Source organism: Macaca nemestrina, chromosome 2 (genome assembly GCF_043159975.1).
Source record: "Macaca nemestrina isolate mMacNem1 chromosome 2, mMacNem.hap1, whole genome shotgun sequence".
NCBI classification, from domain to species: domain Eukaryota; kingdom Metazoa; phylum Chordata; class Mammalia; order Primates; family Cercopithecidae; genus Macaca; species Macaca nemestrina.
This window is the reverse complement of record NC_092126.1, coordinates 154393127-154418659: the sequence shown is the minus strand read 5'-3', so window position 1 is coordinate 154418659 and position 25533 is coordinate 154393127. Positions and strand designations below refer to the sequence as shown.

Genomic DNA, 25533 nt, shown 5'->3' with positions numbered 1-25533 from the left:
TAAGAACCTTTTAAAAAGCAATTGTAATACCATTAGCATACCTCAAACAATATTATCCCTAATATCCAGTATTTCCTTCCAGTGCTCACATTTATCTGTTGCCTTTCTTTTTCCAGTTGGATTGTTCAAATCCTGCTCTGGGAATGAGAATTTGGTTGAGAGGTTTCCTAAGGATCTTTAGTCTATAGGGTGCCTCTCCCACTTTTTCTTTCCCTCTTATTTGTGGAAGAAACCGGGCTGTGCGCCCTGGAGAGTCTCTCAGTCTGGGTGCCTCTGAGAATGTGCACATAGCCCCTGGAGGTCCTGTAAACCCATAGTTACATCTAGAAAATTCACTCAATTTAGATTTGTTTTTCTAAAGGAATACTCAGTTCTTTAAAAAGAGAGACTTGGCTGGGCACAGTGGCTCACGCCTGTAATCCCAACACTTTGGGAGGCCGAGGCGGGTGGATAATGAGGTCAGGAGTTCAAGACCAGCCTGGACAATATGGTGAAACCTCGTCTTTACTGAAAATACAAAAATCAGCCAGGTATGGTGGCATGCACCTGTAATCCCAGCTACTTGGGAGGCTGAGGCAGGAGAATTGCTTGGACCCAGGACGTGTAGTTTGCAATGAGCTGAGATCACGCCATTGCACTCCAGCCGGGGGACAGAGCGAGACTGTGTCTCAAAGAAAAAAAGAGAGACTTAATAAGCCTTGAGGGGAGACTGTCTGGGAGCTTCCATGCCAGCGGTCAGTGTCTTGGGGAGAGGGGAGCATCTGACCCTTGCTGGGCCCTCACCCACCCTCCACGGGCCAGCTGACGCCTGCCAATGAGTTGTGACTGGGCCCTGGGTGATGGCCTGCCATCTCTCCTCAGGCCCGAGCCACAGCAGCTTCCCAGTGGGACGCCGCCACCCCCCAGTGCTGCGCATGGTGCTGGAGGCGCTGCAGGCAGGGGAGCAGCGCCGGGGCACGTCGGTGGCGGCTATCAAGCTCTACATCTTGCACAAGTACCCAACAGTGGACGTCCTGCGCTTCAAGTACCTGCTGAAGCAGGCGCTGGCCACTGGCATGCGCCGTGGCCTTCTCACTAGGCCCCTCAACTCCAAAGCCAGGGGGGCCACTGGCAGCTTCAAAGTAAGCGCCCCTCAGGGAGGACATAGCCCAGGGTTGGAGCAAGGGTCCTGGCCTCTGTTAGCACTGCGGCCTCTCCTGGAAGGCCTTTCCCCTCCGGTCCCCTTACTTGTTCCTCCTGTAGTCGCAGCCGAGATGCCCTCTCCTCCAGGAAGGCAGGTAGTGTGCCCCCTCTGAGCTCCCACTGCAAGAGTGCCCCTATTGGTGTCCAGGACAGGTGAACTGTTGCATGTTTGGGATCCCAGGGACTGTGCCAGCTGTGCTAACTTCTGGGTCCTGGGCACGTAGTCCCTTCCTGGAATTCCGCACCACAGCAAAGGGTTTTCCCCCTGCTGGCACCTCCCTGAGCAGCCATGTCCTGCATTTCAAAGGGGAGAGTTTCATCTTCATAAAGAGGCTCCAGGCCAGGCGCGGTGGCTCAAGCCTGTAATCCCAGCACTTTGGGAGGCCGAGACGGGCGGATCACGAGGTCAGGAGATCGAGACCATCCTGGTTAACACGGTGAAACCCCGTCTCTACTAAAAAATACAAAAAATTAGCCGGGCGAGGTGGTGGGCGCCTGTAGTCCCAGCTACTCAGGAGGCTGAGGCAGGAGAATGGCGTAAAAACCCGGGAGGCGGAGCTTGCAGTGAGCTGAGATCCGGCCACTGCACTCCAGCCTGGGCGACAGAGCGAGACTCTGTCTCAAAAAAAAAAAAAAAAAAAAAAAGAGGCTCCAAGAGGGGATGCATGCCAGGTCACTCAGAGCTGAGGCAGGTCTGGGACAAAATTGCACCCCAGCATCAGGACTGTCATCAGCCACCAGGAATACCTCAGGGACCAGACCCAGGGCCTGACTTGTCATTGCTGGGCCCCCTGCATCTTGCCCAACTTTCTGCATGTAGCAGCTGCCGTGACAGTTGCCATGGAACACTGGGGAACATTCTCAGCCTACCCCAAGCCGGTCCCTGTGGTTACCTGGTGACAGATCACAGAAAGTCTCAGCCTAGTAGAACTCCTGGGCGTGGGTCAGAGCCTGGACTCGCGTCACAGCAGGACCAGGCGTCTGGGCAGGGAGAAGAGCCAGAGGGGTGTCGGGTGTCTGATGCGGTGTGCTGGCAATTGAGGGGTGAAGGTGGTTTCTAGTCTTGGTGATGGGGAGCCCTGAAGGTTGGGGGACAGGAAAGAAACAGCTTGCCAGGAGCCCTCCCCTACCCCTGCCGCTCACACCCTTGGTGATGGTCCCACTGTAAAGAAGAGAAGATGTAGCTGTGGTACATGGCTGGAGGAGGGCAGATGAAGCTGTGAGCCCAGAGCCATCTGACCTCGGTCCATGTTCTGCTGAGTGTCAAGGGGCAAGGTGGCGGGGGTATGGGGCATGGGGCATGAGGCAGGACAGAGCTTCAGGGTGGGGAGGGAGGGGGAGTCCAGAGGCACAATCTGTGGGAAAGTGGCAGGGGTAGGGTGGGTGGTTGAGAGATCATGAGATCCTAGAATCATAGTAGACAGTGCCTCCAAGGACAGTGGCTTCGTGACTTCTCCCCGCCCCTCACTGCCTGAGCAGCCCCCCTGTTTGGAATGAGGCCTCCCATTCGGAGTCTTACGGAGGGTGGGGGGCGTGAGGCACCTGAGGCTCTGCTTTCAGCCCACCCTGTGTCCTCCTCCAGTTAGTTCCCAAGCACAAGAGGAAAATCCAGCCCAGGAAGATGGCCCCCCCGACGGCCCCCAGGAGAGTGGGCGAGGCCAAGGGGAAGGGCCCCAAGAAACCAAGTGAGGCCAAGGAGGACCCTCCCAACGTCGACAAGGTGAAGAAGGCTCCTCCCAAGCCAGGTGCAGCCACAGAGAAGGCCCGCAAGCAAGGCGGCGCGGCCAAGGACACCAGGCCACAGCCGGGCGAGGCTAGGAAGGTGCCCCCCAAGCCAGACAAGGCCATACGGGAACCTTCCAGTGCCGGCGGGCTCAGCAGGAAGGCAAAGGCCAAAGGCAGCAGGAGCAGCCAAGGTAGCTGTGTGACTTTTAGGGGGCGGTGTGGGAATGGGGGTCTTGACAGCCACTGGAGTAGGTTCGGGGAGCCAGCTCTGGAGAGGGGTTTCCTTATCTAGTGCATGTGCCCTGAGTGCTGGGCTTGACCTGGAGAGACGGAACTCATGGTCGCTAGTTGGGGGAAGGAGGCAGACATTTCAAGGGTTATGAAGGGGGAAGCAGAAACCAGGAGCGTGACTCATTCTTGAGGCAGGGGTCAGGGAAGGCTTCCTGGAGGAAGGTGTCTCAAGCAGGGGAAGGGCCTTTGCAAAGGCCTGGAGGCATAAAGAAGATGGAATTTTTAGGCCAGGCATGGTGGCTTGTGCCTTTAAGCACAACACTTTGGGAGGCCGAGGTGGGCGGATCACTTGAGGTCAGGAGTTTGAGACCAACCTGGTCAACATGGTGAACCCCTGTCTCTGCTAAAAATACAGAAATTAGCTGGGCATGGTGGTGTACACCTATAATCCCAGCTTCTTGGGTGGCTGAGGCAGGAAAATACTTAAACCCAGGAGGTGGATGTTACAGTGAGCTGAGATCGCACCACTGCACTCCAGCGTGGGTGACAGAGTGAGACTCGCTCTCAAAACAAAACACAAGGAGGTGGAGTTTTTGAGGAACTGTATATATTTCAGTCTACCTGCAGTGTTGGCAAGGAGAAGGTGTGAAGGGCAGCTGGAATCAGGGTTTTATCTGGAGGATGATGTGGAGCTGTGGAAGGATTCTGACAGGAAGCAGCTAGGGCTAGAGTTACTCTTTTTTTTCCTCTCTCTCTTTTAGAGACAGGCTCTTGTTCTGTCACACAGGTGAGTGCTGACCCCAGGAATTAGAGCCAATCTGGGCAAGATAGTGGGATCCCATCTCTGCAAAAAATAAAAATATTAGCCAGCATGTTGTTGCACACCTGTTGCCCTAGCGACATTGGGAGGCTGAGGCAGAAGGATCGCTTGAGCCTGGGAGGTCAAGGCTGCAGTAAGCTGAGATCGCACCACCACACTCCAGCACAGTGACAGAGTGAGACCCTGTCTTAAAAGAAAGAAAAAGTATTCTGGCTGCCAGGCGGAAGACAAATTAAAGGCTCGAGCTGACAGGCCCGTTAGACTTTGGCTTCGGTGGGCTTGGAGCACTAGTGCTTTGCATAGAGCAAGTGCTTCGGTTAACCTTCCAGCCACTCTGTGAGGGACATGCTGTTATTCCCAGTCTTCAAACTAGTCACTGAGGCTCAGAGTGGCTAAATGATTTGCCCCATGTCACATAGCTGAGTGAAGACCTAGGACCCAGGAGGGATGGGGGTTCCAGAGTCCCTGAAACTTCCTGCCCCACCAGCAGTGCCACCTTCTTCCCCTACAAAACCTCCTCCATCACATTCCAGGAGATGCTGAGGCCTGCAGGAAAACCACCACTGGGAGTAAGAGTTCAAAACCCACGGCCAGCAAGGTAGGCACCTGCATGACTTTCCCAGCCTGGCTGCCTGCCCTGAACAGGCCAGAGCTTGGGCATCCCACACTCAGCCTCCGGAAAGGTCAGCCAGGGATCGGGTTCAATTTCTTTTCCTACAAAGCACAGTCTACCATCTTCTTCTCTCTGCTCCCCCGGCACCCTGGGGTGTTGCCATCCCCGTCTTAGACAAGAGACTAAGGCTTAGAAGGGCGATGTTGTGTACCCAGAGCCACCGAGCTGGGATTTCAGCCCTTCCCAGCTGTCTCTTTGCTCCCGGTTTGCTTTTGTATAGGTCAAGAATGGTGCTGCTTCCCCGACCAAAAAGAAGGTGGTGGCCAAGGCCAAGGCCAAGGCCCCTAAAGCTGGGCAGGGGCCAAACACCAAGGCTGTTGCTCCTGCTAAGGGCAGTGGGTCCAAGGTGGTACCTGCACACTTGTCCAGGAAGACAGAGGCCCCCAAGGGCCCGAGAAAGGCTGGGCTGCCCATCAAGGCCTCATCATCCAAAGTGTCCAGCCAGAGGGCTGAAGCTTAGGGCTAAAGGCAGGGGTGGAGAGAAACCGAGCCTCTGCCCTAGTTTTTATTCTTCAACAAACCACTGCTCTATTTATTTCATTGTAAGCTATTTATCAATAAAGACTTTTGTTTCTTTTTCCTCACAACTGGTGTGGGTAGAGGCTGAGGTTCAAGGATTTGGCCATTCGGTCCTTCATGAACATCCGCTGAGCACCTGCTGTTTACCTGGTCAATGCTGGGGCTCTGATAGGAGGTTCTGCCTCAGGAATACAGACTGTGTGCTGTATGGGGCTGTGGCATAGATATCAGATATCAGGATGCAAAGGGGCTGGTGGAGGGAGAGTAACCCGGCCCTGAGATCAGGCTGCCAGGAGGAGGTGGCTTTTGATCCTAAAGGATGGGTAGCTGTTGTCAGGCAGATGAGGCAGAGGGTGCCATCTGAGGGGTGGGATGAGAGGAGGGGATCTGTTTAGAAAGAACCCTCTGGCGGTAGAAAGGAAGGATTAGAGTAGCTGAGAAGAGAGGGAGACGTTTCAGCCACTGGTTCCCGAGTGCTCCTGGGCCAGGTGCTGCGACAGCCAACAGGTGTCCTACTCCCCAGCCAGCGCCTGTGCTCTGAAGAGGTAGGGCTGGGCATCCAGCAGGGTGGGTAGGGCTGGCTGCTAGTTTAGACAGCATTGGAGGGGCTGTCTGAGCAAGGACCTGTGTCTGGAGGGGGTACCATTTCAGCAGAAGGAAGAGTGAATGCAAAGGCCCTGGGGTGAGAACATGCTCCTCAGGCTGGGAGCTGCAGGAGAGTCTGTGGCTAGAGCCCAATAAAGAGAAGAACAGGGGTCTCTCCGACAAGGTCCAAGGTGCTTTAAAAACATCCGTGGCACTCCTCACACGGAGAGACAGGCTCTGTGTCCCTGCCCCTTGACTCCAGGCTCTATGCTTGACCAGTAGAATTCAGTGAGAATGATGCTGTGACAATTTCTGGGTCCCACCTTAAGGCAGCTTCTACTTCTTGTGTTTGGGGACACTTTTTGTTTTGTGATACTCACTCTTCGAACTTGGCCACCATTCTATGGGAAAGCCCAAGCAGCTTGTGGAGAGGAACTGAGGACTCCAATTTTCAGCCCTCACTGAACTCTCTGACCAGCTGGTACCACGTGCCACCATCTGAATGCAGCGTGTTGGAACTGCGTCTTCCAGCCCTAACTGAGCTGCCCCAGCAGAAACCTGGTGGAACAGGGACAAGCTTTTCCTGCCAAGCCCTGCCCTGATTGCAGATTCGTGGGCAAAATAAGTGACTGCTGTTATTTTAAGCCACTAGGTACTGGGGTGGTGTGTCCTGCAGCAATAGATCTTTCTAAACAGATCCCCCTCCTTTCACCGGAACAAGGGCTGCAGGGTAGATGACGGCTGGATCACGTAGGGTCTTGTAAGCCAAGGGCAAGCACCGTGGGCTTTAATTGTTATAGGCAACCATTAGAGGACGGCAAGCAACAGTTTCTGCAGGGATGTGAGCAGGCAGACAGGCCTTCAAGGAGGCCCCTGCTACAACCCAGATGAAGGGGTGGCCAGCCAGGACATGCTCGCAGAGGAGGGTTAGAAGTGGCAGATTCTGGATCGCTGTTGAAGATGGTGTGAACGGGCTCTGCTGATGGATTCGATGTAGGAAGGGTCACTGATGAGTCTGCAGTTTGGGTTCTAGACAGCTAGGTGACTGCTGGGTGACCATTTCCTGAGGTGAGGACTCGGCACGTGCCGGGAGGCTGCCGAGATATGGTCCTGATGAGAGGTGGCAGCCTAGCCACGGAGGACAGAGAGAAGGAAGGGGTGGACGAAAGGGAGTCAAAAACAAACTGCACAGGACTTGAGAAGGGGGCAGACAGGGTGCAAAGGGAAGCAGGCTGCTCAGCATGGGGCATCAGCCGCTCCCTTCCTGCCCCTGCTCCGTCACCCCACCCTCTCCCCTTGGAATCCCGGCTTTGCCTAGATGTGCTGACAGCCTCCCTGGGGTGTCTGTAATGTGGCTGCCAGCAGGACGCAGAAGCGCCCCCAGAGCAGATGGCGGAGTGGGGTTGGGCTGGTGCTTCCTGAGGAGAGGTCTGCTCCTGCCACTGCTCATTCACGGCTTGACCCGGTGCTATGGGAGGCACCTCCAGGCAGACTGCGGTGTGGGGGGCATGAGTGGGCATCTCATGTCCATGAGCTGGGGGCAGGGGTGGGAGGTGTCTAGCGTCCATGAAACCTTGGGCAAGTTACCTCCCTTAGCTGCAATGGCTTCTTTCCTTTTCAAAGGCGTTTAGTGTGAGGATGCTACATCAGGGGGCCCCAGCCTCCTATGACCCCCAAAGGGTAAGAGCCTCCCTCCTGCCCACAGCTGCCAGGTCCTCAGAGCCCCAGATAAGGATTATAGCTGGTTCATGGAAGGTGGTTACCTTCTGTGCTGAGAAACGACTCTGGAAACGAGATTTCCTCCATTTGCAAATACATTTCTAAACTTCAAGGAGGAACTGAATGTTAATCAGACATTAAGACAGGCTGTGGAATATTTAATGACATAGAAAGATGTTACTGACATATTGTCGCATGGGGGAAAATCAGGTTGCAAAATGGTGTGCACACCCTGATCCTGAGTTCACTCCTCGGCCCCGCCCCACCCAAGCACCCCATGCAGGTGGCGTTCTCAGAAACGCTCGCCACGAAGGGTTAGGGCAGCTTTTATTTTCTTCACGCTTTTTGTGCTTCCTACATTTCTCTGGGAACCCTGTATTCATTCCAGAATCACACCCACCCCTCTCACCCTCAAAATGCTATCAAATGTGCTGATAACTTAAATTAGAAAATCTGCTGCTTAATAAGAAGGAATCAATGCTCAGAATAGAAAATGTGAAAGATAAAGACTATCTTTCCACACAGAAGCCACTGCAGGAAAAAGCTATTTTTAAAGCAAAAGGTTGTTTACTTTTCTCCTCACTTTTCTGTTCTCATTAATTTTAGAACTGGTATCTGTGGGATTTTGTTTAAATTTTATGAATCTTTTGTCCTAGTTTTTACTCTTGATAAATACATGTGTAACTATTTTTCCTTCACAAAAGCAAGAAATTAAATGGAGTTGCTGTACCTTTGGAGCTGGCTCTCGAGATCTTTCCCTGGGGTCAGGGAGGAGCCAGCAGGGCTGGAAAGGAATGTCTGCATCAGGTTCATTGTTCTTGTGGGCAGGGGTGAGGAACAGCCTGTACTGTGGGGAACAGTGTTTAGGGTTAAACTGGGCTTGGAGGTTAAACTGCCTGCTTCCTTGTCTGAGAAATGGGCTTAATGCTATGTATTTTTTAAGCTTGATGAGAAATTCAGGGCAAGTTAAGTGTCAGTTCCCTTTCCAGGGTGGTCACCTTTGGCCTCCCCACCCACTTGGGGGACCACTGTGGAGACTCTGGCCTGGAAGGAGCATGGGACCTGGTCCTCATTCTGTCTCTTTCTGGTTGTGTGACCTTGAGAAATGCTTCAGCTGTGCTGAGCCTCAGTTGCTGCGTCTGTCATGTAGGGATGCTAGCACGTTCCTCATGGGCTTGTTAGAGATGAGGTTAGGAGCAGGGCCCACCCAGTTGCAGGCAACACACAGTAGCTGTGAAATCTTCCTGGAGGTCCCAGGGTATCCTCAGAGCTTAAGGAATGGCAGCTCCGGGCCAGGCCCACAGCATGCACGCAGCCTGCACTGTCTCGTTTCATCATCTGGCCTCTGCCTTCTCAGAAGCCAGTCAGGTGCCTGCCCAAACCTCAAGAGTGCAGCTGAGACAGAAGGGATGGCAGGCTCCCTCCCTCCTCTCTCTCACCAACTGGTAAAGAAACTGCACGTTCTTCAGCTTGGCTATCTCGGGACAAAGGCTGGAGCCCACAGTAGGTTTGTCTGTCAGGCTTTTATTATAAAGAAGATTCCAGAGTCCCGACTGCCCCCCTCCAGCCCCCATGGGCTCTGAGCCAGTCCCAACACTGGCTGAGTTGGCTGCAAGGGGCCTGCATGGCCCATCGGCCACAGAGGGTCGCTTCTGGCAGGAGTGGAATGGGTGGCGGTCTCAGGCGCCAGGGGCGCTCTGCCAGGTCTGCCCGCTCTCTGGAACAGTCATTTCCAGTGTTGCATGGGGAGCCTCTCGGGACCCCTCCCCGGGTCCTCTGCGCAAGCGGCAGCTATTCACAGTTGGTGCATGATACTTTTTTTAACATATAAAAGCTTTTTAAAAAAAAAAAAAAAAAGTGGTGCTATCTTTAGAAACACTTTCAGCAAGATCAAGTAGCCCAGCTACAGCCTTGGTGCATCTTAACCCCTCTCCTTTCCCTGGAGACGGGGCTCCCAGCTCCTGTGCCCCCCGCCCCTCCCCTCCCCCCTCCCTGCTCCTGGAGGAGCCCACAGAGCACCCCATGGCACGGGCACTGCCCACTCTACCAACAGCCGCCCAAGCAACAAAAATCTGACACTACTTGAAACTGTCTGTGGCCAGGATCCTCTTTGGGTGAGGGGGAAGTGGAGATAACATTTTGGGGGTTGAAGCAGAAACCAATCAAAGGTCGGTTCAAGGAGGGCTCCCTGCACCAGTGTGGATGAGGTAGAGTTTCTGGGCTGCAGCCTCCGGGCTGGTGGCCTCCTCTCCCCTTCTTTGTGCTTGGCTGCCTGGATGCGCGGGGCTCTCGGCAGCAGGACCAGCTGGAGGCTGTGAAGCGAGTGGGTGGGCACAGTGCAGGCCATGCTGGGCAGACGGGAGAGTCTGACCAGCTCTCTGGCCCCCGTCCCGGAGACTGATCTGGGGATAGGTGGGAGGGGATGGAGGTGCCCAGGGGTCAGGGCTGGGGCGCCCCTGCCTGGCTAAGAGCAGCCCCTCCTCCTGCCCATGCCCCAGACGTCTCTGCTCAGTATTCCCCAGCGTGAGTCACAGACATGGGGTAGAAGATCAAGTTGAGGCTCAGGGGCGTCCGTTTCTCCCCGCAGCAGCCTGCCCAGCTCTCCATGTGTCTCAGGCCTCACTGTAGCACTCGTAGATGTTGTCCTCCATCAAAGCCACCACTTGCTCAAACTTGTGCTGCAGTTGTGTCCTCCGGGCCGTGGGGTTGGCCTCCAGCGCGGCCATGATCTGAGGGAAGCAGCGGAGTCAGCCGGGCCATGGCGGGTGGCCCTGCCTCAGTTCGTGGAGGAGAACACAGCCCTGAATGTCTACCACAAGTGACATCCGTCCGTGAGGGGCAAGCACCCTGAGATGTGTGTACTTGAGTAGGAAGCTCACCTGCCCCGAGGGCAGATGCCTCACCCTGGGGCACTCACCTGCGGCCGATACCTCTTGGCGTACTTATAAATCTCTGCCATGGCCACATTGGTATTGAACTCATTCTGGTATTTCTATAAGGAGGCAGGACGGGGAGGAGGACGTTAGCCCAGTGGTCAAAGCTGAGCCGGGCCCCAGCAAAGCCAGCTGTTTACACAAATACCCCCAACTCCGCATGGCCCCCACAGCACAGTTCAGCGATGAGGCCCCTCAAGTCCTGTGAAGACAGCTTCCCGGACCCTGACCTCCAAGCTCCTCTCTATCCAGAGGGTGCTCTCCTGCCCCCATGCCTCAAGCTCTGGGAAAATGCGTGACGAATTTGCAGGCTGGCAAGAGGCCACGGCCACTTCTGAAATGCCCGCTGCGTTCCCTGCCCTTACTCCAGTGGAGGCATTGAGGCCCAGCCCCCCAACCCCCGATCCCTCAGCTCGTCAGGGACCCCCCGCGAGTCGCCGCACCCTCGACTCCTCGGCCAGATGGGCATTCATCTCCTGCTCGCTGAGCGGCGTCATATCCTGGATCTGCTTGTAGTAGCGCTGCACGATCTTCCGGTACTCAGGAATCTCCTTGGCGTAGAGGAGCTTGTTGGTTGGTGAATCCTGGGCAGAGAAAAGCAAGGGTGTTAGATGGCTGCTGAAGAAAGGACGGATCTGGTCGTTTTCTGGATGAGCCCTCATCCCTCCTGCCACATAAGTGACCTTAGCAGGCCCCTGAGGCCCAAAGAGTCTTGCCCGGTCACTGAATGTCTCTGTACTCAGCCGGCCCCAGACCAGGGGCTCCTCACTGTGCTCTGTCTGCCCCGCCTACTTTCCCCAGGATTGTTAGGACAATGACCTGGGGGGAGGGAGGGGCTACTTCTTTCAGGGGGAAAAGCACCGGCGTGCCAGCTCTTCACTGCCCGCAGCCCGTTCCATGTAACAAGGATGTGTCCTTCTCAGGATGATAGGTCTTGGTGTCTAGGATTTCTGGAAGCCTGAGTGCTGGCTCAGTGGAATGTTTCCCACCACATGCTCCTAACGCCTGAAAGAAGTGCCAAGAACACTCCCAGTTTCTTTGTCAGTCACAGGCATCCTGCCTTCGGAGGCAGTACGTGAGAAGTAGTGGAGCGATGGCATTTTCTCTTTCCCGTGGTCTATCTCTGAAATGCATGGGCTAAATGCAGGGCCACGCACGACCTGGACCAATCCTGCAGTGCCAGCTCTAATGATACAATCTCATCCCTACTCACAGCAAGCGGGTGCTTTCCCGCCTCCCTGTCTTTGCCTGTGCCGTTCCCTCGGTCTGGAAGGCCATCCTCTTTTATCTTCAACCTCTAAAGCCAGACAGAGCCTTGTGTGCCCTCAACCCACCGCATGAATCTCAAGAGCTCCTAGTCACCCGTCACCCCTCTGCCCACTCCTTCACTGAATGCTCGCTTGAATGGCTTTTGACTTTTAGGGTCTGCTGCCCAGAGCCTGGCCTGGTTTTCAGATGATGTTGTGCCTGACTAAGCAGGCTGTCCAAGCTCATACTGGCTTTCCCACACCAGGTTCTCTGGCCTGTTTTCAAAGCCAGTGCCAGGCACAGCCATGGCAGGTGCAGTTGGTCTGCAGCGATACAGAGTTTCTGATGGAAGGTACTGGATTCTAGGTATCTCCCTGTCTGAATGAGTCACTCATCCCATATGCCCTAGACCTGAGCTCTTTCGGTTCCCCTCCCAGGAAGATCTCTGAGCTCAGCCTCAGAGAGTGGAGGAGGCCACCCACGGTCGGCACCCCACTCTGGCCCTGTGCATGGGCCTGGCCTGGTTCTGGGAACAGCCGACCTTGCCCAGCTGCAGGTCAGAGATGGAGCAGGCATCGATGAAGGCCTGCGCGATGACTGAGAGGCAGGCGTCAATGTGGTCTGTCTTGTCGATGTCAAAGACAAACTGGGGGTTCTTCAGGATGTTCACCCAGAACCGGAGAGGAAGGCTGTGGGGTAGGGTGACAAAGGCAGTGAGGGTAGGGTGGGGTAGGAAGCAGTCAAGGGACAGTCATGGAGAAGACAGCTGACTTTGTCCCTCAAGGGCCTGAGGTTGGGGCCTTGTCACAAGATGTAACCTTTGGGAACCTTTGGGGTGGCAGTGGGGCTGAGAGCCGGGTTTCCTGCTGGAGCAAGGCAGGAGCTGCATGGCTTAGCTACACCCCCAACCCCCTGCTGATCCTCCAGCCAGGTCCTGGTTCTCATTAGAACCAGGTGCCAGCCCCCGGGCACCCCTGGCTCCTCCCTGAACCCTTGCAGGCAGCAGGAAGTCTAGCATTAGCAGAGCAGCTGTGGCAGGGCTGTGGGGGGCAGGGCCTGGAGCTCTGGCCTTGTCCTCGAGAGGCCGGAGCGGGTAAGCAACATCCACAACCCCACCTCAGGCCACCCGGTGACTCAGCAGCCTGGGCACGTGCACCCCCAGAGCTCTGGGAAGCTGCTGGCCTGCAGACAGGCGCCTGGGCTGGTGGTATTCTTCCTGAGGGTCAGGCTGGGTTTCCAGCAACTTCTTGTGGGGGTGTGTGACCCCGACAAGCTAAGAGGTGCCTCGAAGGAGGGCTACCAACTGGGTAAGGGATTCAGATAATGTAGGGCCGAGCCTGGCTCTACTGTCCCAGGCTGTGTGGTCTTGAGCAGGTACTGCTTCTCTGAGCCTCAGTGTGCTCATCTGTGAAGGCACCCGCCTGAGAGGGGTGTGGGAGAATGATAGTAAGGGCAACACCTAGACCATGCTCTGGGCACTCTTCTAGTTAATTCCTACCATTAACAAGGGTTGCATTTTACAGTGGAGGGGAAACTGAAGTATAGGGAGGCTAAGTCACTCATCCAAGAACACACAGCTAGGAAAAGGCAGAGGAGGGCTGGAGCCCAAGCAGGCGAGGCCAGAGACTAGACTCTGAACCCCCTGCCACAGGGGCCCCAATGGCACAGTGAAGTCCGCACGGCCCCCGCCCCGCCACCTGTTGGTCTTCCAGATGTGTAGGGTGTCGGGGTCCGAGATTCCCCTCTTCTCAGCCTGTTCCTCCAGGAAGTCAAAAAAGTACTTGACAGCAAGCGGAGGCTTATCTTCACGGATACTCAGAATGGCCTTGAACAGGTCATCCAGAAACTTCTGCAGCGTGCCCTGCGGGGGAGTGGGGTGGCCGCCGTCAGCCCCGGGCCACGTGCAGAGGGCTAGTGGGCACCCTTGGTGGCTCTGCAGAGCTTGAAATGCCCAGGCTGCTGAATGAGGGAGCCACGCAGCGTCAGGCTGGTCACCGAGCCTCTCCGGCCTCAGTTAGCATCCGAAACTTGCCTCACAGAGGCGTTGAAAGGACTAATCAAGGCATTGGCACATGTAGTCGAGAACTGGAGGCACCAGAGTATGGGCTGTGGGGTGCCAGCGCTGCCACTGAGCCACGTGCCCTTGGGGACATCACTGACCCCTCTGGGCCTCTGCTGTACCCTGTTACGTGGGCTAACATAGAAGTGTCTGTCAGGCATTTTTCCTGGCTGTGAGAAATGCCTCAAGTGGGACCCTAAGCCTTCAGCCTCTTGCCCCTCCAGCCCCACAGGGGGAATAGGAAGAACTCACACCCCTCTTCCAGCCGTGTGTGCACAGCTGGCCCTGAGCAACGACCCTCTGGGGCTGGGGCTGGAGCCTTGTAGCCACTGCACGGAGGGGAGACTGAAGCCGGACCCACCTTGGTGGAGAGCAGGCGGGTCAGGTAGATTTCTGGGAGCACCTTCTTGCGATGGCTCTGCCGGTGAGACTTCTTGGGCTCCGCCAGCTCGTCCGTGGGCAGCACCTGGGAGGCCGGGCAGTGGTCAGTGTCCGCACCAGGCCCCACTCTCGGCCGCCTGTGGGAGGTCTGGCTCTGCCATGCTTCTTAGCACACAAGGGTTGTGGTTCCCTCCTGATTCTGGGCCCCATCCCTACTCCCCCACCCCCAGCCTTTCTCAGGGCCGGGAGCACTTTTCCCAGAGGCCCAGGGCCACAGAAAGCCAAGGCCACACCCACTGAGGGGCTGGATCCCCTGGGGCCGAGGTTGGGCACTCACCAAATGGAAATACTTCTCTGTGTCCAAGTCTTTCACTGCGAGAGGAAAAACACAATAAATAAACATGGGAGAGGAGGGGAGAGAAACAGCAATGAAGACAGAAAGATGGGGAGAGAAACAGAAACAAAGACAGAAAAAGAGGGCAGAAACAGAAACAAGACAGAAAGATGGGGAGAGGGAAACAGAAACAAGACAGAAAGATGGGGAGAGAAACAGAAGCAGAGACAGAAAGATGGGGAGAGAAACAAACAGAGACAGAGATCCAAAGAGACAGGCAGAGAGAATGAGACAGAGATGCAGAGACTCATGGGGAGACTGAGTCTGGGAGAGACAGAGAGAGAGATAAGTGAGATCCAGAGACACACAGAGAGTGAGACAGTGAGGCAGAGAGAGAAAGACACACACACACAGTGACCACAGGGATGGAGGGACTTGGAGGGAGGAACAGCGGTGGAGAGAAACAGAAAGATGCAGCCACGGGGGAGGAGAGGCCCCAGGCAGGCAGAGGTGGCTTCCTTCACCCACCCCACCCCTGAGCCCAGAGCTCCTGCCAGCCCAGACTCCCAGGCTGCTGGGAGAGACCAAGACTCTGCTCTCAACCTCAGGAGGGGACCCCGAGACCCAGAGGAGCCCGGGCTGGCAGGCCTAGCAGCCAGGCGGCTGTGCCTGGGGCGTCTGAGGCTGTGGAGGGGGCACTTGAGGCAGGGACATGGCCCAAGGCTGAGACGGGCATGCTGGCCCCCCTTCTGGCCTGGCCACTGCCCAGACCTCCCGGAACTGCAGCCCGCCCTCCCGGGGCCTCTCTCCAGCTGCCGCAGGAAATCAGCTTGAGGAGGCCTGGTGTGAGCCCTGCCCCAGCAGTACTGGGTCAGAGGAGGCTGGCCCCGCCCAGTCTCCACCAAGGAGGCCTCAGCCCAGGCCAGCCGTGACTCTCGGACCCTCAGTTTCCCCACAGGGGCATGGGATGGAAGCCCCCGTCCACATGCAGTCTAGGCTTCCTTCCCACGTGCACCCGCACTACCTCGGCCCAGTGTGTTGTCCTTCTTGTCTATGAGACTCATGGCCAGCGAGGCACCTTCGGGGATCTGATGGGAGGGGAGAGGCCGAGGTCAGAGGCTGGAGGTCGGGGTGGGGGCATGAGGGTGGGGAAGCAGGGCAGGGGGGCAGGGCTGCACCTTGTAATGGGCCAACGTGTTAAGCTTCTTGCGACCGTCTTCCACCACGGAGGTGTCGTCCAGGTCCCGAAGGATGTAGCTCTGTGTGCTGGAGGCGAACCACTCTGGGGGACAAGGAGCAGGCCATCAGGGTCTGGGCAGGGAGCTGGGCCTGAGGGGTGGTTACTGGCCCAGCCACACAGGGAGAGGCCTCTCGCTTTCTCCATGGAAAATGAGGAAAGCCATACCTCTCTCTGAGCCCCCATCTTCCCATCCATAAAACGGAGAGAGCAGGAAAGAGCTGGGGGAGAGAATGTGAGGGTACACAGTGAAGGTGCCAGGGTGGAGGGCACAGAGGAGGAGCTCTGGAAATGGCCTTGTCTGCAGGGTTGTTAATGTTACAATTGCTGATGAAACCCTTGGCCTAACCAAGAATCCTATAAAACCCACTCCAGGCCCCACGTGGTGGCTCACACCTATAATCCCGGCACTTTGGGAGGCTGAGGCAGGAGGATCGCTTGAGCCCAGGAGTTCAAGACCAGCCTGGGCAGCATAGCATGACACTATCTTTACAAAAAGTAAAATTAGCTGGATGTGGTGGTGCACACCTGTAGTCCCAGCTACTCAGGAGGCTGAAATGAGAGGATCACTTGAACCCAGGAGGTGGAGGCTGCAGTGAGCTGAGATTGCACCACTGCACTCCAGCCTGGGTGACAGAATGAGATCCTGTCTCAAAAACAAACAAACAAACAAACAAATAAACCCCACTCCAGCATCCCTCCTTTAGGAATTAGGAAGCCTTTCCTGAAGGCTTTTTGCTGTTGTCTGTAGCTCACTCACACTGCAGGACTTGTCTCCCTTTGTTTCTGCCAAGGGGGCCTCATTGGATCCTCTCAGTGTCCCCACATTCATGCACCCATGCCAGGTGAAAGGAGTGTTTCCCGTCAAGGCAGGGGCTAGCCCCGGCTGAAGCACCTGACTCGGGGTCTCTGCCCCCATTCCCACCCACCGAGGTCGACGTCCTCTGCACGCGGCCACTGGGAGTAGGGCACATTCTTGCAGAAGGCCTCCAGGATCTTCTCCTTGACCTGTGTCAGCGTGTCAGTGTCCATGGCCCGCACGCTCAGCGAGTCCATGCCACAGCCCTGGAAGGACACGTTCAGGTTCTGCAAGGGGAGAGTGGGAGAGAAAGGTCAGTGAGTTGCTGCCATCACTATGCCGGTGCCCAGGCAGCCATGCCCTGCCCAGGAAGGCTGGGTCAATGCCGTAGGCCAAGACGCACCAGCCCTGGGACCCTCCCCACCCTGCCGACTCACCCGGGGCTTGGCCTCGATGTTCTCCCGCAGCAGCCACTCCTCATTGAGTGTGTAGCGGGCCTTGCCCGTGATAGCGTCGATGGAGCCCTTGTTGATTTGCTGCTTGATGGCGCACAGCAGCAGGAAGAATGGCTCCCCCACCGTCTCCTGGGGTGCACGGGGGTATCAGGGCCAAGGTCCCCTCTGTATTCCAGCCCCCACGCCTTGGGCCAAACACCTTCACGCCCCCGTCCCCCAACCCCTGTCTCCTTTTGGATCCTGGTGTAACACTCTCCTCTCCAGGGTGTCTCCATGGACCCTAAGCTTGTGTTCATTAAACAGCACCAGTTGTGGGTGGGGGCATTCATTGCCTCATCCCAGCGACCCTTCCGGATACGCAGTATCATCTTTACTGTGCAGCCAACAGTGCCGAGGCTCAGAGAGGGCAAGTGACCTGCCCAGGGTCACCCAGCTGGGAAGCGGCAGGGCAGGAATCGGACCTGGCTCGGCTGACTCCCAAGCCTGTGACTTTCTCCTAAGTGGGTGGCCCCAAGGGTGAGTTTAGGTGGACCCGGAACACCGATGTGGCCTCGACCCCACTCGCAGGCTGATGACCGTGGAGTCTCAGGCGGAATGAGGCTCATAGTCCCTGCTCTTGCCCATCTCCAAGGGTGGCCCTCCAGGCAGTGGCTCTGCTGGACCCACAGCCATGAACTGATTCTCAAGGCCATTGTCCAGCAAGGGACCCAGGTGTTCTACTGGGATAGTTTTACTTAACTACCCACCAAAATTGATTTAAAGAAAAATTAAGTACATAATAGTATTAGGCAGATTTGGCAAAGATAACGAAGGCAGCCTGCCAGCCCAAGTCCTGGTCCAATTCTCCAGGTCTGGGGCGTGGGAGGCACTGATTCCCTGCTTTCTAGAGGAGGAAACAGGCTCATAGGGGAAGGCCTGGCTGAGGTCACAGAAAGAAGCCAGGGGAGTAAGGTCCAGGGTGCACAGTGGCCCTTGTGGTTCCTGATGGCCCACAGTGAGGCAGCCCGCGGAAGGTGAAAGCACCCCGATGGCCCCTCGCAGGCCCTGCCTCTGCTCCACCCCACTACCCCCTTCCCCCAGAAGGGGCCGTGGGGCTCCCTCAAGCCCCCGGCTCAGGGGCAGAGGCCCCATTTGACAGAAGGAAACCAAGGCCCAGAGAGGGCAATGAGTAGCTCAGAGTCACACAGCTGGGATGTGCCAAAGATCAGACTCAAGCCCAGGACATCCTGGCTGGGTGCAGTGGCTCACCCCTGTAATCCTGGCACTTTGGGAGGCCAAAGCGGAAGGATTGCTTGAGGCCAGGAGTTTGGGACCAGCCAGTGCAACAAAGCAAGACCCCCATCTCTTCAAAAACTAAACAACAACAACAACAACAAAACAGAACATCTGAGGCCCTGGTTCTGGGCTCCAGGCAGGCCTTTGCCTTTCTCCCACAATCCTCCAGGCAGCCCTCTAGCCTCCGGCACTGTAGGGCAGCTGGACGGTGGGACAAGACCAGAGGCTGAGCAACCCTTGCTCTGCAGAAGAGAGCTTACGGGGGTCCTTCTGGCAGAAGGCAGGAGGCCCTGCCTACCAGGCCCACCCTCTTCCCAGCCTCTGCTCTCATCTGGAAGATTCTCTGGCCTTCCTTCCATTCCTTCCATGAACATCCCCTCCTCCTGGCCTCTGCCCTCCTGCTGTACCTGATGCCTGGAGCACCCTCCCCACCATCTTCGCCCGGCCCACTCTCTGAGGTCTCAGCACAGGGTCGCCTGCTCCAGGAAGCCACCTTGAAGCCTCCAGACAGATGGAGGCCTCATGAGCTGAGCTCTGCTGCAAGGCACTGGCCACTCTGTATTTTGTTTCCACGTCTCACCCTTAGGGTTAGGAGAGCCTCAAGGGCCAGCCAGGGGCTGATTTCATCTCCTGAATCCAAAGCAGGGAAGGGTGGATGACTGAGAAAACCACAGATGGGACAAGGCCCCTGACACAACCTCTGTTATGCCCCAAGCATCTGTTGAGCCCTTGCAGCAAGCCAGCCAGGCCTCCCCTGGGCCATGGCTCCCCGCTCTGCATAACAGGCCCTACAGCCTGGCCTGTCTCATGCAACACTCCCTCCTGGCAGAGCTGGCCTGAGGGTGCCAGGGAAGGCCTGGGAGGCCGTGGGGTCACTGCTGCTGCGTCCCTGCCACAGCCCCCGCCTGGGCTCTGTCTGTCCCCGGGCGGCCTCACCCGCAGACAGCTGTACATGCAGATGGACATCCAGTTGGTGAGCATCTTCTCCACCACAGACTCTGTGCGCCGCAGCATGAGCTTGGGGTTCTTGGCGGCCGAGGCGTCAATGAGGTCCACCAGCAGCTCCTTCATGATGCTGGTGTAGTACTCCAGCTTGCCGTGCAGCGCGATGGTCAGCAGCGAGGCTAGGCTGCACCTGCGAGCAGGAGGCAGGTGTCAGCTGCGCCTTGAGGCCCTAGGAGCTGTGGGTCCCAGGGTCTCAGTGCCGCCTCATCCCTGGGCCCAGCGGTCCTAGGAGTGCCTGTGTGGGTGGGTCCTGCGAGGGGTGAGTGGGGCTGGAATCCTCCCGGAGAAACACCACCTTCTTCTATGTCCGCAGCAACCACCGTGCCCCGTGAGCCAAGGTCTCGGGCATCCAGGCCCAGGAAGGGCTGGAATATGGGGGTGTCAGGAGCCCCAGAGCCCCAGGACCTAGGACCTGATGCTGTGTGGCCTTGGACAGGCTCCTCTTCCCTACCCCACCCCAGTCCATCACAGCCTGACCTGTCGCGCACCGCAAAGTCCTTCTGCTGCTCCAGCGCATGGACAAAGACGATGAGGAAGTGCTTGTTGTTGAGTAGCGAGGAGAACAAGCTGATTCCCTCTTCCATGTTGGGCCGGCAGCTCTCAGGAATCTGTGGGAGCAACTGGTGATGGGGTGTCCAGAGGGGCCCAGTGTCCCTGCCTAGCCTAACAGCCAGTGCTTATGATGGCTGCTTGTATGCCTCCTGGGATGGGGAGCTCATTACCTTCCATGGTGGATGCCTCCTAACCTTTGTGGCAGGGAACAATGGCTTGGTTGAATTGAGAAGTGGGGCTCAGAGAAGGGTGAGGGTGCCTGAAGATAACCTGGCATCCCAGTGTGAGGGACTCTCACCTTCCATTTTCTAAGCAGCAGGTGGAGTGGGTGTATGAGGGGGTCCAATCCTCTGTTTGCTCTACCTGGCCTTGGGGGGCAGCACTTAGAACACCCTGAATGGCTGCCTGAATGCCTCCTGGGATGGAGGCCTCAGTACCTTACAATGGCAGATGCCTCCACATGACAAGGATCAATGGATTAGATGAACTGGAAAGGGAGGAGCAGGGTTGCCTGGAAGTAGCCCACTGTGTGTGGGTTGGGGGGTACTCACCTTCCACTCTCCCAGCAGTGGGTGGGTCTCCTGTGCCTGGGAGCTGCCCTGTGAGTTGAGGGTCTGGGAGGGCAGCACGTAACGCTCTTCATAAAGGGAGGAACACTGCAGAGACAGACCCCCAGCATCTCAGTGGGGCTGGACACCCCCTGCTGGCATGCAAAGGTCACTCATACAGAAAGGGCACCGGCTTGGGCTGCTGGGGGAAACTGGCAACAGAATTAGCTCCCCATAAAGGAATAAGAGGCAGTGGGCCACGCCCGGGGGCTGTGGAATTCCAGGAGTATGGCCACACCAGACAGCACAAGGCTTAAGGGGAAGCAAAAGCAGCTCCATGTGCAATGGGGGAAACTGAGGCAGAGAGGTTGGCAGTCTGAGCTTTAGCCTGAGGCTGGGAAAAGCCACTGGAGGGTTTCGTGAAAAATGATGTAGTCAAACATGGGCTTGCTTTGGCCGCTCTGTGGGGAATGGTGTGGACAGGGGACGGAGGGTGGTACCACCAGGAGGGAGCGAGGGCAGTGGACCCTGGAAGGGCAAGGGGAGGCGTGACAGGCATGGAAGGGGTGGGGCAGGAGTCCATTGGACAGGAGGAGGGAGTGTAGAGACCAAGTGAAGCCTGGTTGGGAAGAGGCACAGGGAGGAGAGAGGCTGGCTTGGGACAGCCCTGGCCACTTCTGCCCCACCTTGAAAAGGGGAGAGGAAGGCCCAGCTGGCCAGGAGAGTGGGGCTACAGCTGGCTTCCGTGTGGACAGTTAAACATCAGGTGAGCAGAGAATAAGAGTGAAGAATCTGCCTCCAACCCTCCACCCCGTGGCAGGCCAGGGCAAGTGGCCAGGACGGCTGTGGACAGCTGTGCAGGTTTGGCACTGCTCAAGGGACCCTCTAGGCTGGCAGGGCTCAGAGAGGTTGAGTTGCCTTGAGGTGGCTGGCACAGGTTCAGGGGCAGACTCAGGCTCGGGCTGACCTTGGGGAAGAAGGTGCGGGTCACGAAGTGCTTATACTCCAGGAAGGGGATGCCCTGGCTGCGGTTCAGCTCCTTGGTCAGATCTGTCATGTCTGTCTGCAGCTCAGCAAAGCCTGGCGGACACGCGGACAGCCATGAGTGGCCCGAGAACCCATCCCCCAGGAGGGAAAGTGGAGGCCCAGCCCTGCAGGGTCCCAGCCCGTTACCTTTGCGGATTTCCTCGCGGATCTGAGATTCCATCTCCTCCATCTGCAGCAGCGTCTTCTGCCAGTAACGCTCAGCACGTCGGCTCTTGGTACAGAAGATGAATAGGGCTGTGGGCAGTGGAGAGGCAGGTCAGGCCTCTAGTGCCCTTTGAAAAGCTTTTATTGGCACCTGCTGTATGCAGGGCCTGGGGCTCTGCTCGCTGGCCTCAGCTCCAGCTCCTCTGGGCAAGGTGTGGGAGGAGGCCCTGCAGTCCTCCCTCCTGGGCAGGGTTGGGGTTGGGGGTGGGGAGTTGCAGGGAGCTCTCCCATGGGCAGAGGGCTTGGGGAATGGCCAGCAAAGCAATGCCTGATGACCTGTTCTTAGAAAAAGAAATGTGTAGTGTTACAGCTCTGTTAGAATTTGTCTAGCCCCCTTAAAAAAAAAGAAAAAGAAACAGGAATACGTGTATGGGTGAAATAGTGGTTAACAGCGGCTTTCCTGGGTGGGAAGATTCTGGGTGACTTCTGTTTACTTTCTGCTTTTGAGCATTTTCTATTCCTTCTACAATGACCAGGTGTTACTTGTAAATTAAGAAACTTTTAAAAGCAGATTACAAAGCAGTATTACATTATAACCTTTTCTGGGGTGGGGAGGAATGTATATATATAATGTATTAAAATATCTATTAATATATAGTATTTTCAGAAAAGAGACTGGGAGGGAATATACAAAAATACACAGGGTACTAATGATGGGTATTTTTTCCTTTTATCATCTTTCAGTTTTTCCAAAAATTTTCTGCATTGAATATACTCACTTTAAAAATAAAACAGCTTTATTGTGATATAATGTACATACCATATAATCCGGTGATTTAAAGTGTATACTTCAATGGTTTCTTTTCTTTCTTTTTTGTTTTGAGACAGAGTCTTACTCTGTTGCCCAGGGTGAATGAAGTACAGTGGCACGACCACAGCGCACTGCAGCCTCCACCTCCCAGGCTCAGGTGATCCTCCCACCTCAGCCTCCTGAGTAGCTGGGACTACAGACTCGTGCCACCATGCCCATGCAATTTTTGTATTTTTTTGTAGAGATAAAGTTTTGCCATGTTGCCCAAGCTGGTCTTGAACTCCTGGGCTCAAGTGATCCACCCACCTTGGCCTCCCAAAGTGCTGGGACTACAGGCACCAGCCACTGCGCCTGGCCTAATTCAATGGTTTCTAGTATATTCACAGAGTTGTGCAACCATCACCACTAATTTTAGAGCATTTTTACTGCCTCAAGAAGACCCGTAGCCATTCAGCAGTCACTCCCCATTCATGCTTTCCCTAGTCCCTGGCAATCACCATTCAGCTTTCTGTCTCTCTGAATTTCCCTATTTTAAACATTTCATATAAACGGCATCATACAATATGCAGCCTTCGGTGAGTCTTCTTTCGGTTAGTGTAATATTTTCAAGGTGCATGCCCATGGTGACATGGATCAGTACTCCACTCCTTTTTATGGATAACTGTCCATTGTATGAATAGATCATATTTTACGGAAAATTTTCTATTGTATGAATAGATCATATTTCATTTATCCATTTATTGGTTGATGGACATTTGGGTTGTTTTGACTTCTTGGTTATTATAAATAATGTTGCTGTAAACACGTGTGTATAAGTTTTTGTGTGGCTACGTTTTCATTTCTCTTGAACAGATAGCTAGGGGTAGAACTGCTGACTCGTAAGTCATAGGGTAATTCTATGTTTCACATTCTAAGAAACTGCCAAAATGTTTTCCAAAGCGGCTGCACTTTGTTTTATTCCCTCTAGTAGTGTATGACGGCTCCAGTTTCTCTGCTACGTCGAGTCTATTACTTTCATGACCATTATTTTAACAGCGATACAGCCCACCAGACACGTAGGTTAATTTTCCCTGAGTAACCTTTTCTTAAGTACCTTCAGTAGCTCTCTATTGACTGGAGAACACGGTTCCAAATTTCTCTGCTTGAGATTCAGGGACCTTGGCCTGGGCCCAGCATGTCCCCCAGCCATCTAACATCTTCTACCCATTGGTGCCGGAGAGGGGCACACCTCCCCCGACCTCTGGGTGCCTAACCTGTTCCCGTGGCCAAGCCTTTGTTCAAGCTGTGCCCCATCCCATCCTGCCTTCCTCCATCTGCCAATCTGCAGAGGGGCTGGGGCAAGGTGGCAAGCCTGCCCTCCAAGGTGTCCTGAGGATGGGGCTCCTTACCCACCACGGAGAGCAGCAGCAGGACGCTGCAGATGACGATGGACACAACGATGGCCGTCTCGCTGCCCCCCAGCTGCAGTGTGGCGATGGTCTGGTTGAAGTTCCCTACCTGGATCTGTGTAGAGGTTGGGGAGAGGGGTTGTAGCTCTCCTAGACTTACACTCTGGTTCTGCTCCTCATTTGCTGTGTGGCCCTGGGTAAATTACCTAACCTCTCTGAGCCTCAGGTGCCACACTGATAACATGGAGATAACAATGTCCACCTCCTGGGGACACTGGGAGGGCTAAATGAGGGCTTGTCAAGCCCTTGGTCCTGGGCCTGGCACAGAGGTGGCTCAATACAGGGGGCTGTGATTATCATTACAGCCTGGGAGGAGTACTGAGTGAGCCAGAGGAAGCAGTTCACGGGGCCTGGCTGCTGTCCCCAAGTATCTGCAGGGCTGCCCTGAGACCAGGGGGTAGGTGAGGTATGATGACTCAGAGGGCAGGACTGGGACTGAGGTGCAGGTAAAAGGAAGCTTTCCCAGTCAGAGCCATCCTGGGGTGGCACATGTTGCTTGGCAGAGAGTGAGCTCCCCATCCCAGGAGGCATGCAACGAGATACAGTGCAGAAAAGATCCCACGTTCTGGCCTCTCTCTGCTCCTCCTGCTCCCCTGCCCTCCATGCCTCTACATGGTGCCTGGCAGCCCAGGCTCTAGGACAGACACCAAGTGGCATAGGGACAACTTCTTATGGTTTCTGATGGTCCAGGTCCAGATGGGGCCCATCACTGACCTCAAGCAAGTCACTAAGTTCTTGGGCCTCAGTTTCCTCATCTGTCAAGTGGGGATATAAAGCTCTGCTTTGCTGGACTGAGCTATTGAGCATGAAAACGCTCAGTGAATTCAGGTGCTGGGTAACGGGCAGATGCTTGGCAGATGGGCCAGGGGTGGGGGCCGGGTCTGCCCTGCTCCGGCACCCCATCCACTCACTGTGATGGGCAGCTGCCCCTCGGCTGCACCCAGGGACTCGTTGACCGAGCAGTGGATGATTCTGTCAGAGACAATCTGGATGTCGCAGCTCACTTGGCCTATCTTGACCCGGTACTCGTGACTCTGGAGCCCCAGGCTGTCCTGCTCCTTCTGTGGGTGCAAAGGGGGAGAACTGTGGTGTGGGGAAGTGCTCCCAAGGCCCATGGCTGAGGCTGGCTTGCTTGCCCCCGCCTACCCTGGCCCCTTCCGTGCTCACATGGATGACGAGGGTGAGAGGCTCCCCGGGGTGGTGCTTGATCCACTTCTCCCTCTTGGCCGTAGAGAACTGTGGGTTGGGGAGGTAGTCCAGGCGGAACCTGCTGCCCCGCTGTGCCTCTTCGGGGTCCAGTAGCTCCTCAGTCACAGCCACCTCGTCTGCATAGGCCCGTCCATTGATGAAGAAGTCCACTGGTGCCGATGCATTGCTCAGGGCCCCGGGGGACGGGCAGGTGATGAGAGTGGAGTTGAGAACCTTGCAGAGCTGGGGCATGAGGGCCAGGGGCCAAGACCGGGGTGCAGGATGGACGGATGGACATGGAGAAACGGGGGGAGTGGGGTTTGAGGAGACACAGAGGCAGAGGGAGGAAGAGGGGACAGAGATGCAGTGGGAGGAGGCCTGGTCAGTTAGGGCCCTGGCTGTGCCTGGGCCACCCCCTCCCAGCCATCAGGCCCCTGACTGCCTCACCGTGGGCTCCCGGCCAATGTGGTGGACGGCCATGGACACATTCTGCACCATGTGGAAACGCTCACCAGCCACCGTGATGGTCCTGCCGCCACTGCGGGGGACGGCAAAACCTATCAGTCCACCTGCAGCCCCAGAGAGCCTGGGGGAAGGGCGGGGTGCCAGTCTTAC

At 56.0% G+C, this 25533-nt stretch overlaps 2 protein-coding genes across 6 annotated transcripts in view; one reads left to right on the top strand and one right to left on the bottom strand.

Annotated features, from left to right (window-relative positions):
- The first annotated feature begins 1029 nt into the window (after positions 1 to 1029).
- LOC105477768 (H1.8 linker histone) lies at positions 1030 to 5091 on the top strand. 5 transcript variants are annotated; one of them, XM_011734525.2, is made up of 4 exons: positions 1030 to 1121; positions 2765 to 3098; positions 4492 to 4556; positions 4852 to 5091. In XM_011734525.2, exons 1-4 carry the CDS (start codon positions 1056 to 1058, stop codon positions 5089 to 5091), a joined length of 705 nt encoding a protein of 234 aa, XP_011732827.2. In that variant the 5' UTR covers positions 1030 to 1055. The 5 variants fall into 5 exon arrangements, with proteins under 5 accessions (XP_011732827.2, XP_024647240.2, XP_070948374.1 ...); XM_024791472.2 differs by lacking the exon at positions 1030 to 1121 and adding an exon at positions 2051 to 2207; XM_071092273.1 differs by lacking the exon at positions 1030 to 1121 and adding an exon at positions 2063 to 2232.
- Positions 5092 to 8958: 3867 nt separating this feature from the next.
- LOC105477767 (plexin D1) overlaps positions 8959 to 25533 on the bottom strand; it is a 51900-nt gene continuing 35325 nt past the window's right edge. The window contains exons 17-36 of the mRNA XM_011734524.2: positions 25366 to 25456; positions 24898 to 25161; positions 24642 to 24791; positions 23671 to 23785; positions 21454 to 21561; positions 21248 to 21360; positions 20284 to 20388; positions 19658 to 19788; positions 19112 to 19310; positions 16883 to 17029; positions 16576 to 16732; positions 15588 to 15691; positions 15434 to 15497; positions 14413 to 14447; positions 14056 to 14160; positions 13333 to 13496; positions 12177 to 12324; positions 10831 to 10971; positions 10372 to 10446; positions 8959 to 10183 (exon numbers count right to left, since the gene is read on the bottom strand). Of these exons, the coding sequence (XP_011732826.2) occupies positions 10067 to 10183; positions 10372 to 10446; positions 10831 to 10971; positions 12177 to 12324; positions 13333 to 13496; positions 14056 to 14160; positions 14413 to 14447; positions 15434 to 15497; positions 15588 to 15691; positions 16576 to 16732; positions 16883 to 17029; positions 19112 to 19310; positions 19658 to 19788; positions 20284 to 20388; positions 21248 to 21360; positions 21454 to 21561; positions 23671 to 23785; positions 24642 to 24791; positions 24898 to 25161; positions 25366 to 25456 (2533 nt within the window). The 3' untranslated portion in view covers positions 8959 to 10066. The remainder of the gene's footprint in view (positions 10184 to 10371; positions 10447 to 10830; positions 10972 to 12176; positions 12325 to 13332; positions 13497 to 14055; positions 14161 to 14412; positions 14448 to 15433; positions 15498 to 15587; positions 15692 to 16575; positions 16733 to 16882; positions 17030 to 19111; positions 19311 to 19657; positions 19789 to 20283; positions 20389 to 21247; positions 21361 to 21453; positions 21562 to 23670; positions 23786 to 24641; positions 24792 to 24897; positions 25162 to 25365; positions 25457 to 25533) is intronic.